Source organism: Mycteria americana, chromosome 2 (assembly GCF_035582795.1).
Source record: "Mycteria americana isolate JAX WOST 10 ecotype Jacksonville Zoo and Gardens chromosome 2, USCA_MyAme_1.0, whole genome shotgun sequence".
NCBI classification, from domain to species: Eukaryota; Metazoa; Chordata; class Aves; order Ciconiiformes; family Ciconiidae; genus Mycteria; species Mycteria americana.
In genome coordinates this window covers 136210565-136224395 of record NC_134366.1, presented here as the reverse complement: position 1 = coordinate 136224395, position 13831 = coordinate 136210565, and the positions used below count along the sequence as shown (strand labels likewise).

Genomic DNA, 13831 nt, shown 5'->3' with positions numbered 1-13831 from the left:
AGCACAGCGTGTTCCAGCTTGGACGTGGTATGTGATGGTTTGACCAGAGACGCTATGGAAAAATCAGACCTATACCTGTAATTTTTGTGGATGGTGACGATGGTTTGGAAAGTGAAAATGATCCCTTGGTGGCAAACGATATTGTTAGACCTTTTTCTCCCTGGTTTGCTGTTTTTTTCGCCCTTTGGCGAAAGTTTTTGAGAAGTGGTCAGCTGAACCAGTGGTACCCTGCAGAGTGACGTGTTCATGTAGGGCTTTTTCAGCTGTGCTGTGTGCAGTGAAGGCTGCGTTAACACCAGATGCCAATCATACACCACTGGTGGATTTGCAAGATTATAGGACAGGAAAAAAGATGAAGGTTAAGCACAGGGCACAATAGAGATTACTTATGGTAATGAATTGTATAATTTTTCTAGACAGATCTGGATTAATGTTTATCCCAGGCAAGAGATTACTGTATGTCTGATTCTAGTTGTAAACAGACATTATTAAACAGAAGGTTTATGTTCATGAAATGCGACTATGGGTGTTAAAGCACTTGTGATTTATTATGTGCAAAGAGAAAAATTAACCTGTTCATCTGCTATAGTACGAGATGCGCTGTGGATTTTTGCATAATTTGGAAGGCATCTGCTCCTTTGGAATACAAATAACCAGTGAAATGAGAAGGATTCTCCTCTCATTTACACTGATCCTATGCCCTACACTGCAGAGGAGCTGAAGTGGTGTAACCAGCAAAAGAATAGTCTTGTGTGCTTTTATAAAGCAACACTATTTCTATGAGAGATAATGTTGACAAAGTCTATTTGCTTGTGAATCTTTAGGGTATTTTCTTTACAATTAAAAAAACAATGTTAATGTTCAGAGACCTTAACAAATTACCTTATTTGGATTTCCCAAATAATTCCCTTTCACTAATTGAAAACATAATGTCGAGAGATGTTGAATTTAAAAACCATATTTTTTAATCTATTTTTCACGTAATTTGCCTTGCGGCTGATTTTTCTCCTGCTTTGTTGCATGACTGCTGCTTAGCATAAGTGAGACATAGGTACATCATCCACATTTTTTAATACTGTCTTACCTCAGTAGCTAAATAATCACACCTGAGTCAGTGACTTCTGTGTTTTGGGTGAGCTGAAAAATCTCCCTTAAGGAAACTGTAAACAAACTCCAAAACTTTCCTTCTTTGTTCGAGTAGACATTTCAACTTTATTACTTGCTAACAACGAAGTATCTTTTCTCTGTGAAAGCAAAGAAAAATTACAGTTATCAAAATCTGTTCATTCTATTTACAGGCTGTATTTGTAGCCAGCTGATTTTTGCGTAATGCCATTTGAAATTATCCATTTAACAATGATGGATGATACAACTGGGTTGCTTTCCCTCCACTTTGTAACTGATCCGTCTACTTATAGATTGCATTGGACATGTTGCTGATGCTTTATTTGTAAAATTCACTCACATATGTGAGAAATTTGTCCATTGAGTCTTACTGACTTCAGAGAGGCTTCTCAGATAAGTAAAGATATTCTTGTATATAAGCAAAACCAGCCCAATCTCTAAAAAACATAGGAACGTGGTGCAAAAAGGCCTGGGAATATTACAAGGTGTGTTAAGTGAATTAGAATTTAAGCAGTTAAACCAGGACTGAATAAAACGTAATCTGGTAAGACGTTCTGAATGCTTCAATTAAAAAAGTTGCAGTCTTAAATTGCCATCAAAACACTTCATATTGCTTTTTTATATTTCTTAACTGTATTTTATATTTGATACAAAAATATATATATTATATCATGAGAAAAATTTAACATTTGTAATATTTTGCTTAATTATCACATTTTACAACAGCTGTGAAGTGTGAGTCCGGAGTTAAAAGTTTGTCAACAAATTAATTACCCAGTAAAAGTTTCTGTGGGCTTTGTTAATGGTTCAGTGTAGCATCTGAAGGCAATGGGAACTTCTGGAAGTACCCGGGATGAGGGTGAGAGTCCTGAAGGAAGCCGGGGTCAGCTGAACTGCGCTGCTTAAAAGTTTGTGCAGCGAAGCATTGTGTTTTGGGAGGCACTAAAACATACACGGTGCTCTTTTCTTTGCTGTGTGTTGGCAGACATCTATAAGTCATGAAGATGACCTCCCTCTTCCAAAGAGAAGAAAAGCTAGAAATGAAGACACATTTCTGTTATCAGTCTGCTGTGGGTCGTAAGTTGAGCTGGTGTTATATTTTCCTCTAAAAGCTGCATAGCCTTGACACAGTGTTTAACAGTGTTAAGCTTATTGCTGCTGAGCTAAACATGTCTGAAGCGAACGATGACCCTCACGTCTTTGCGATAGCAAAATGTCTCCCTGATGTGATCCTGCAGACTTGGAGCATTAAGTTAATTTTCCCCTGGATTTCTGAGCTGCCTCCTTTTTACCCAGTGGAGAGCTTGTGAAGAATACAGCTTCTGACCGAATGACAGAACGTGGAGGGTGAAATTAGATGCATTCAATTAGAAGATGACAAAAAGCCTATCTAAATATTTGTCAGGATGCTACTTACGGGATGTAGTGTCCAGGCCGGGAAGTGAAAGGAGGCCGCTCTCGGGACTTAATAGTTTGGGGGGGAGAAATGGGTAAATCACCCAGATTCTTTGTGGGCTTGGAGAGGATAATTGAGGGTATCGAGTGGGCCGTTATGCTTCCAGGGCTGGTGATCCCTCTCATGTAATCTCAGATTAGTTCTTTTCTTGTATTCACTTAATACAGAATTAACCGCTACAAAGTTTTCTGCACTACTTGAGTAAATAGCGTTGTTATTTGACCTCTAGAGGATGGATAATGCAGTGGTTTATGGGAGGTATTGTAAAAAGAGATGCTCCACCTTCTCCACAATTAAAAAAAAACACCACAAAGCAAACAAACAAAACCTCAAAGCCACAAAACCCAAAGAAATTAAAAAGCCAGGGCAAATGTATTGGCTGTGAGATTGTCAGGTTTGGACCAGAAGGTTTACTGGTTTTCCAGAGGACAAAAGGACATTCTTGAAAACTAACATTCAGAATTAGTAGTCAGTTAAACAGAAAGAGATCAAGATATGCACTCGGTTTGGCCACATCTGTTTATCTGTAAATTAAATTTATAGCAACTTTTTAAAGTAAGAGGTCAAATCCCTTGTAATTTCCTGCTCAGAAAGTTTTAATTACAAAAATAAAAATTTTAAATGCAGCATATCATGTTGACTTTTTTTTTTTTTTTTTCATTTCTGCTACAGCAGTTCAAGGGAGAATGTGACTATGATAGGGTTAATCCAGCTACATAAAAATCCATGCTGTGTATGATAGTAGTAAAGCTTGTGATCCCTTGATCTTTGATTAGATCCAAGCTAGTAAATATCTTGTGTTTAATCAGAATGAGTTGTTCTGCATGTAGTATAAGTCACCTTCACAGATGGGATGTAGCAGCAGAGTTGTTCGTGAATATTTGTTTTAATCCTTTCCAGAGCAAGCACGCTTTATGTTTCTTTGTTGTAAATCAGATTCAAGCAACTAAAGACCAGCAAGAAGGAAAGACATTTACTTGCAGTCAGGAATAGGACAGTGTGGGAACCTTTTTTCCTTTTTAAAGAAAAATGTAACTTATTAGATTTTTCAAAGGTATTTTATACTATTCCATAAACAGAACTAACACACCGTGGCTGCTTTTTTAGACTGGGATGCAAATATCATTATCTAGAATTTCATCTTAACCTGTTCATACACGTTCATAGCTTAGGAGACTATAAATATACAGAGGCTAAGATTTATTATGGTAAATGTTTGGCCTCTATTATTATTCTATATTTTAAAGATATTTAGTTAGAGTGGTAGCTGGTCTGTGTTCTGGTAAACTGAAATTCTTAAAATGTTATCTGTAAGGCTAGTTGTTTTGTGTGGTACGTTGGCGTCCTATTTACCTAAATCTGTCATAATTGCCTTCTGATACATCTTCCTCTGACACACCAAATATTGAAAATGAGAGGACTCTTTGCTGGGAGATTTTCCACCGAATGTCATTTTTCTGTGTTCGTAACTTGACGGTAATAACTGGACGACCTGTAGTTAAATGCATCTCAATTTCTCTCACTTATTTTTCCTAATCACCACACAGAGCCTTCTGTGCTCAGAGGTGTGATTAGATTTAACCTGCCATCATATCTGAAGAACTTTCTGTACAACATATTATACATTGCAAGAATTATATATGTAGATGGTGGGTCTAAGTGTAATATATAAATAGAGATAAAGATGAGTTGCTCTTATGGCAAAGTTAATTCCTGATTATTTATTTTTCTGTTTTTAACAGGAAGACTGGAGAGCCCCCGCTAATAAATGGCTGGATTCCTTACCTTGGGAAGGCTTTGATTTTTAGAAAAGATGCTTTCAAATTCTTACTGGATCAGCAAAAGAAACTTGGAGATATTTTCACTGTACATATTGCTGGTGAGAAATATTTTAGTATTTCTCTTGATTTTTTCCATCAGTGAAGTTAAATACTAATTCAAATGTTTAGTTTAGAATCTTCCTTAACCAAAAACATTTTTGTGTAGCGTGGGCCAATAAAAATTACTTAAATTCACATGTATTGTATGCATAATGAGAATCCATAGGATATAATTATGAGCATGTGTATTTATATACAGCTATAGGTATATATGCATGTTGATAGAATTTGTAGGCATGTAATGTATGAACATAGATTTTGCCAGCACATTTAATTGTGTATTGTGGGGTTTTTTTCCTAAAGAAGGGAGAACTAACATCATCTTGACACCGCACAGAAAAATATCAGATTAAATTTAGAAAACACTTAAGAAAAAAAGTGCAGAATATGTTCTCACACATTTTACAACTGGTTGACAGGAACACAAGGGAATGAATGACACATTGACTCAGTGATACAATCAGGACTGGAACACAGAAACTTCCCGTTGCCAGCCTCTTACTCTGATCATGCTTGCTGAAAATAACAATATAATAAAGTATGATATAACCTTGCTGCTTTCTGTATTTATAGCTGTATTACTACACTAGCTTGAATACAAACATTTGAGTGAGTTCATGTAGACACTTAGCTGTAGAAGAAAAACATAGAATGAAACTAGAATCTTGAATGAAACTTAAATATATAAATGTACATATATATATACATACACATATGCACTTTTTACTAAAATCAATTTAAAATTCAGTATTTTCGTCTGTTCAGAAAAAGGCAAACTCTTATTAGTTTAGGTGGATGTAATGGATCTTTTGCCCCTTTACATGCTGATATCCTTGTTCAAATGATCAAGTTTAGAGTTAAGTCTATCTCGTTTTTAGCTATTCCTGTATTTTTAGGGAGTTTCAAATAAAAACGTAAAGTGTAAAGTATAAAGTTTGTTTTGTAATTTCATGGCAGTAGCATTAGCTTTATATTTTCATATAAGTAATATTTTGCAATAAAAATAATTTTTTTCTTCAAAAGTCAATTAATTAAATTGCAAGCCGTATGTTTAATTAATAAAATTTTTCTTCTTCTTACCAAATCTGTTCTTTTTTTTCCTTTGGAAGAGCATTTTTACTGCTATTAAATGTGTGATTTTTTTATTCATTCAGGGTTTTTTCTTTGGAAACTGGTATGCTCAGATTTTTTTCCATCTTGAAAGTGAGTTTGACACATTACAAGACCAACTTTTGTTTAAATACAGTCTTTTTTATTGTTAATGTACATTCACACTATATACAGTTGTGGCTTCTTACAAATACAGATTAATAATTATAATTCAGAGACTACCTTAGTACATTCATAAAACCAGATACAGTCATACTTCAGAATCCTTAATGTGTTTAATCAATTATTTGTTTCTCTTTCACCTCTTTATTATTTTATGCAAGACTATGTTTAGAGATTTGTGCGTTTAAGCAATCTATGAGTGTAATTAGTTTCACGAATTTCTATTTAATGCTAAACAAAATTCCATTTCAACTTATCTCCCTATGTTCAGATATTTTGAGGAAGCCTTCCTTGATAGAGACTGAGGTAAACAGAGTGAGTTCTGGATATCATTTCAGCCTTATGCAGGGAAATCTTTGATTTTGTGAATTTGTCATATCAGAGATACCACTTTAAGTTCTCTTTTTTTGGTATAAAAATATTGACTGTCAAGACTTCACTAAGGAGAAACAGTTTGTCATCCACAAGTCAAGGAAGAAGCCGAAGCTAGTTAGTGCCTCCTATCATGTCCTGATCCGAAGACATACAGGATTTCTATATGTCTTACTGATTTGACAAAGATGATGCTTATACGTTCGGCAAACATAGTGTAGCCTGCTGTATATGGACTATCATTACTTTACCCCCATGGTGGGTGTCTAAAGGTCCTGTCAAAAAATTCTATCAATATATATTGTTCTAATTATTGGTTCTCAAACTAGTTCATTTGGAAAATGCGGAACGATGCTTGGAGTTTCTGGCATTGCCCCGTACCGGTAATGCGATTTCGCTGATTGTACTTTCCCATGTGATGAGCAAATGATTGTCATCCCTAAAAGTCGCAAGGGACATGGATGTCATCTTAATAAAGAAATTAAAAAGCACATCTTTCTATGAGAAACAATGTAAATTCCTGACCTGTCGCAGAAAATAGTTCTCTAATTGGTATTGTGTGGTGGTGCAGCAGAATCGTTTTCCCCAAACGTCACGGCGGCGAAGCACCACTGTACATCATTGTCAGCAGTTCAGCAGAATCTCCCTAATAAGAGGACGATTACGTAAATACGATAGTCTTAAAAAAAAAAAAAAAAAAACGAGAAAAGAAAAGAATAAGGAGGGGAAAGAGAGAGAGAGACAGAGAGTCTGTGGTGTTGAGATGATCATACTTCCCAAGCCAACCTCTCTGCTTGTTAAGGGTCAGCAGCATAGGCAGACGGCTAGGTAAGAACTTAAAGAGCTTGAAACAGTTTTGGCATTGTTTCTCGGGATTAAACTTTGTCTCCTTTTCCTGACCAGTTATTAGGAATGATACCGAACCTTACAACACTCTCTCTGAGACTAACTCAACTTTTAATAAAATAATCTTAGGGTTTTTTACTAAGCACAGTTGCCTTTTTGAATACTGCTGCTAAGTCATTCTTTTCTTTTAAATCATGATACACCTACAGTAACATATCACGTTTTTCTCTCCTAGGCAAAAGGTAATTTACATTAACTCCTTACCAAGCTGAAGCCTGCTGCAAGCATTACCAAAATAACATCCATCATTAGATGCCATCTGAAATGCTTGTCTTTCATCATTAGCATTAAAAAGCTCCAGAATGCATTATTAGAGTAATTTCTTAACTATCATACAAATACTGGCTTCTGTACTCAGATTTACCAAAGTTGACAATTTTCATATTTTCCACATCAATCTTCTATTTCTAGGAGACTATAAACTAAAGGGAGATAACCAGGCTATTTGCAGCATGGGTGTAATGCAGACTGAAGGATTGGACGGGGAAATATGAATTCTCTGTATCCATATTAAAAAAAAAATCAGAGGGCTTTTTACAGAAACAAGCATACATCTCTTATTTTGGCTTGTTTCTACAGTACTAAATAAAATAGCTCAGTGACTTAAACTATTGAGATTTGGAGTGTGACATTTCTGTATGGACATGTCTACTTAGTTTTTTGTGTTGAAGGATTTTTTTACAATCTAACAAGGAAAGGCTTGGTCCCCAGCAGTTTCTATATAAATACCTTCAATATTTAAGGCTTTCTGATTTGTGGAGCGTGTGATATGCCTCCACTTTTGGCTGATCTGGCATTTACCGTTACCGGTACTCTGATGGAAACTCATGAGCATCAAGATTTTGGTTCGGTTTCAGAAAAGGCTACTTTTAAGAGGTGGTTCTTGGCATTAGCTGCAATGGAAAGGCATGGGAGGGGAAGGGGGAAGCTGCATTTTAAAATACTGAATAATAACTCATAATTTTAGGAAAAATTTGCCTTTGTTGGTCTCTGACACCACCAGGGACAATCAGTGGGAAGAGACCTCATGAGGGACAACGACAGGATTTAAAAAGCAAAATTAAGAACCGTATTGACACTTACAAAATTTAAAATCATAACTTGAGGTGAGAAAGTTGGTTCCAGTTCGGATGTTTGCTGCTCAGGGTAGAGGAGGTGTTGGGGCATGGCTCTGTAATTAGCAATCTGTTCCTGTATGGAAGAGACTGGGGTAACCGGTGTAGCCGCGCAGTGCATCTGTGTGCGAGTACGACTGTAATTGCTAAAGGCTCCCATACCCACTTTCACAACAACAACTTACTAACTGCAGTTAATTAGCTCTAGATTTTAGTCTTTTTCTAATTAAAAGATCTAAAATTAGATTCTCATTGAGGTACATAAACAAGCTGCCTTTGTTATAGAGGGGTTCTGCTTTTCTGACTATACAGACCTTTACTAAATGCGGTAATAAAAGTATTTTGCTTTATGTGTTTATGTATATTGTTGATGTGCACCGATGTGGTCTGGAGCCTGAATTGATTCTACAAAACGAATTATATTTTGGTGCGTACTTACTTTTTGCTACCAGGAACCTGATGAGAATAATAAAAATCAGGATCTGTGATAATCTGTTTCTCAGAGATTTTTTTTTCAAGGTATGTGCTAGTGTTGAGTGAGTTTTGATTTAAAATTATTGCTAAAATAGTTTGTTTGTCTGAAAACTCATTTGCTAAAAATCATTTTCTTACTTAAAAAATGATAAGAATTGATGTGCGTTTGCTAAGTGTCTGATTAAAGATCACAAAGAAACTCATATTTTGCATCAGAAATAAGCAGATGGTGGACAGATGGTTTAAATTAATATTAATTAAAAATCTTAACTTAAATTGTTTACCCTGTAAACGCAAAGTTAGGAAGCCAGCTTTCATCTTTAGGGTTAATAACACTCCAAATCTATTTATTAAAAATTGCTCCAATGGGCATTCTTTCCAAGCTTTGATTGCAAAGATGGTAGCCGCAATAAAGAGTATGACAGTGGGCAAAAGCTAGAAAGATAGAGCAATTCTAGGACTCTTAACAAAGATCCTGCAGAGGTCGAGACTAAAATTCCTGTCAGCCTCTCTGGGCTGGGAAGGAAGAAATGGTCAGAAAAGAGGACTGGGAATTCAGGATCTCTTTTTCGTGCCGGTTTCTTCATATATTTATTTTTTTTAAATGAATTTACATCTATGATTTGTTATGTTACAGTAAAGCAAACTCTAAGAGTACCTTAAAAACCTTCACACGCTGTTGACAAAAAAAAGGGAGTCAAATTCTGTCTGGATTTATCCCTTGTGTGTCCTTACTGGTTCTCTGGGATTGCAGTGGATGTAATCGGGGGGAAATTATGGCAACTGGTAATTGCAGAGGAAGTCCAGAGTGCACCCAGATTTACCATAGAGCACTGTGTGTATATACAAGTCAGAATACAGAATAAGTATGATAATTCAAATATCACTATATGGTAACCATGGATACTTGTTGACATTTTTAGTGGTAATGACTACTTTATCTCAGGACATCTGTCACGGAGCCAAATTTGGTCCTCAGTTAAGCATGTAGTGTTTGTTCCCATTAAAATCAAAGGAGATTTGTCCCTTTAGTGAGACAGAATTAGACTGTAAGTGCTGGAAGCTTTGCTATTTTTCCGAGTTTATAACTAGGATATTTCACAGAGGATGTGTACATTTTAATGGGTACCCTTTTTCCCTAATGCACCTCTCCATTCAAGTTAAGAATCAAGAACTCTAAATTTAGATTTAACATGGAATCATCTATAAAGAGTTAAGATTTAATTGAGCTTTGGGTGCGTTAGCATTTTGATTCATGCTAGTTCACCAAAATGCTCTTCTTTAGTAGTTGACTTAAAGTTTAGGGAGAAATTGCAGGATTTTTCTGGCATGGGCAACTTGGAAAAGCGTCAAACTTGATGCAACCCTGTTCCTCTGTACAGGCAGCTGAAGGTACGGCCGTGTCACCTCACTGAGTGCCTCGGGAAGGGTGGGAAGTTGTCGGTGCACTCTGGCACAATGGATGATAGCGCTAGGACAGTGTCTACCCCAAAACGGCACCCATGTTAAAAATGGTATCTTACTCCATTGTAACCTATGGCTTCAAAATCAAATCTTGAGGTAGTCATTTTATGGATACTAAGCCCATTCTTAACAAAAAGTTAGCAAAACTTCAGGAAAAAAACAGATGTGAAGAGGGTCTTTAAATGTTGGGGGGTTGCAGTGTGCGGTTAAAGCCATAACCAGCAGATTTTGAGTTTGTGTGTCACCTGCTTGAAGAAAAGCTGCCTAGGTGGCAGGTTTTCCACTCCAGCCCCCCCCCCTTCACGTTCCTCCATGCAGGTGAAATAGGTGTGTTTCTCCCTTTCTGCTGGTAAAAACCTAAAATTTTCAAATGCTGCTATGCCTCCACATTGTATTTTCATGAATTATACCAGGTAGTAAATGATTTATGTCAGAGTGCCACAACTGCAGAGATCACAGCCTGCTGTTGGCAAAACCAGTAGATCAGTCTACATGGAAATGGCTTCATGCTGATTTTAGAAGAGCCATAAAAGTCTACACAGGTAGAATCTGCATCACAAAGAGAATCTAAATAAAACTTGTTACAGCTTCCTTTTTTCTTTTTTTTTTTTTCTTTTTTTTTTTTTTTTTGCTTTGCAGATTTCTTCACAGATCTTTGCTGTGGGGATTTTCTGTGTGCTATTTGTCCAGGCATTGGCTTATTTTCAGTTATTACTTCTGAAAGTGTCACCAGATTATAAAAGTGCACGTCTCTATTTTTTTCTTTTCTTCTATTCAGGTAGATATATTACCTTTATCATGGACCCATTTCAATATGTCTATGTCATCCGAAATAGCAAGCAACTTGAATTTCATGAATTCGCTGATAAAATGGCTTCCAAAACTTTTGACTACCCAGCCTTGTCGAAAGGAAAATTCCCTGATCTCAAGGAAAACCTGCACAGAATCTACCAGTATCTACAAGGCAAGCCTTTGGATATCATTTCTGACCACATGATGAAAAATCTCCAGGATATATTTGAATGGAAATGCTCACAAGCAACAGATTGGGAAACAGAAAAAATGTACAAATTCTGCTGCTCTGTAATGTTTGAAGCCAGTTTTGTAACACTATATGGAAGAGTTCCTGCTGCAGATGGCCACAAAGTTATTAGTGAAATCAGAGACAAATTTATCAAGTTTGATGCCAGCTTTCCCTATTTAGCTGCAAACATACCAATTGAGTTGCTAGGAGCTACCAAGAAGGTTCGGAAGGAGCTTATACATCATTTTTTACTTCAGAACATGACAAAATGGCTGGGAGGGTCAAAAGTGGTCCAAGCCAGACAAGATATATTTGAGAAATATGATCTGCTTGGAGATTATGACAAAGCAGGTAAGAAACTTATGAATGATTGCTTGTCTAGAATAAAATAATTTACTATAGACCTTTGAAATAAAAAGGCAAAATGGCGACCTTGAAATTTTTTTATGTTCTTTCTAATTGGCTAATGATAAAATGTTTTACTCTGAAACAACCCTCTATGATAATTGATTTTTTTTTTGTGCTGAGGTGGTAAAACAAGATACTTAATGGTGATAATGAGAAAGATTATAACTGAGCTGCATTTCCTCCCCTTATTCCCCCCACCCCCCCCGACATTACATTTCAAACTATTCTCATTAAGCAGAAAATTAGACTTCAGAAGCCTATTGGTCCTCATTAGCATTCACTGATCCTTGGCTGGGTCTGTGTCCTAACATCTTTTAATTAGCACACTGCAAATCTAATCAGTGTAATAAACGCTATTAATCTTCCTTTTCACTTATTTTCTCCCAGCACATCATTTTGCCTTCCTGTGGGCCTCTGTGGGAAACACGATTCCAGCTACATTCTGGGCCATGTATTATCTTCTGCGGCACCCAGAAGCTCTTGCAGCAGTGCGTGACGAGATTGACCGTTTGCTGCAGTCAACAGGTCAAAAGAGAGGGCCCACGTATAACATCCACCTCACCAGAGAACAATTGGACAACCTGGTCTACCTAGGTAATTTATTTTTATCTGTTAGGAAGAAAAGAGGGGCTCTCCCGGCAAACTCGGTTTATCACTCATTTCTGTTTACTGAGAAGGTGGAGGACACAGCTGCCTAATTGACATAATAACACCCATTTACATCAATTATAAATTATGTAGTTTATAGCTGTAGATACTCTCATTGCATGTAAACATTAAAGCCTAGGTAATTAACTATGCAAGGTATGCAAAAGGCTAAATCGAGGCTTTGCAATTATTTGAAAAAAAGTTGATGCCTATTAAGTTGTTTGATTCTGAGCATCTGCCGAAGTGTTAATGCATTTCAAATACTTCTGTATGGTACTGCCAAGAAAGACCCTTTTCTGAAATTAAAGTGGGATAATGTATTTAAACTGCAAATGTAGTTTTTTCACAAGCAGTTTCTTTCTTTCTCTCTTTGACAAAACAAAAAGACTTCTAAAGCGGGCTTCAGTGGAGCGATGCCTCTGAACAAAATATAAGAAGGTAAAGCTTTACAGAGTAGAAATAGCATTTCCAGTATTGAAAAAAGTGCCTTGATTCAAAATAAGGGAGCTTTAAGTGAGATACAGATCTTCCAATTCTGGATCAGTGGTTCAGAGGGAGACCCTTGCCAGTTGGCATTAGAAGCTGGTTAGATCCAGGAGCTGGATAGGCCTTCAGAGCATCAGCTGATGGTTTCACTTCATTTGCTAGTGCACAGGCACTGGCAAGATAAATGCTAAAGTTAGCCCAGGGGAGGAGAGAAGGTGTAGAGGGTAGGAACCTAACCTTGAAGCATCTGAAAGTCCCCATAGGTAGCGTTAGTAAGGTAGACAACAGCTGCATAAAAGCATAAAGGTTCAATAGTCCTCTCTTTTTTAATATTGAAACCAGTCCCGTGTTAAAACTGAGCTCATGTCTCTGTTTTGGTAGCTCATGGCCTGAACTGATGTTCCACTCTTAAAAGAAGCTGTGTCAAGACAGGGTGGTGGAGCCTAGACTTGATTTGGATATAATAGCTGCCATTCTCCAGGACCATCCAATGTGGCATGTATCAAGAACCTGTGTTCAAACTTGAATTGTTTCTCATAGTACAAATATAAAATCGAGACCGATCCGGTTGCTTTTTGTTAGAGCACTAATGTTTATCTTCTATAGCGTGAGTCTAGTAAGTTGGTTTCATCTGGAGTCACGGCTGTTTTGGTGCAGATTTATCTCAAACTGATGGAGGATGCTTTTGAAGTAGGGGAGATATCTGACGACAAGGACACTTCTGAAGAATAACAAGACATTCTAAGCATTTAATGTACTTTTAAGGAACACAAGTAAAATTGCTTCACATCAGTTAGCATCCACCAAAAAATAATAGAAAAGGAAAGTTACCGAGCATAAAGAAGATCAAGAGATAATTTATTTTGTATTTGGAGACTGAGATGGTAATGGCAAGGAAAAAAAAAGAAAAAAAAGAAAAAAAGCACCCCGGAAGTGTAGGAATAAGGAAAATAAAAGCATGTACTTCACTAAAACCATCTGGTGCAAAATGGTATGAACAGTTTAAAACATTAACTGTGTCATTCCTCTGCTGCTCCTTGAAATCTTGAAGTACCTTGGTAACATTTGATTTATGTGTTGAGAGGAAAGTGCCACATCCTACTTTGTAGTATTCTTGTAACACTTTTGTTAAATTTTATAATGGCGTTAAACGTAATGTGGTATGAACAGAAGCTAGATTTCAATTCTTCTGGCACTTAAG

General features: G+C 36.6%; 1 protein-coding gene across 1 annotated transcript in view; it reads left to right on the top strand.

Annotated features, from left to right (window-relative positions):
- CYP7B1 (cytochrome P450 family 7 subfamily B member 1) overlaps positions 1 to 13831 on the top strand; it is a 181427-nt gene that overhangs the window by 102566 nt on the left and 65030 nt on the right. Inside the window, exons 2-4 of the mRNA XM_075494728.1 lie at positions 4324 to 4460; positions 10843 to 11439; positions 11884 to 12090. Coding sequence (XP_075350843.1) covers positions 4324 to 4460; positions 10843 to 11439; positions 11884 to 12090 — 941 coding nt within the window. The remainder of the gene's footprint in view (positions 1 to 4323; positions 4461 to 10842; positions 11440 to 11883; positions 12091 to 13831) is intronic.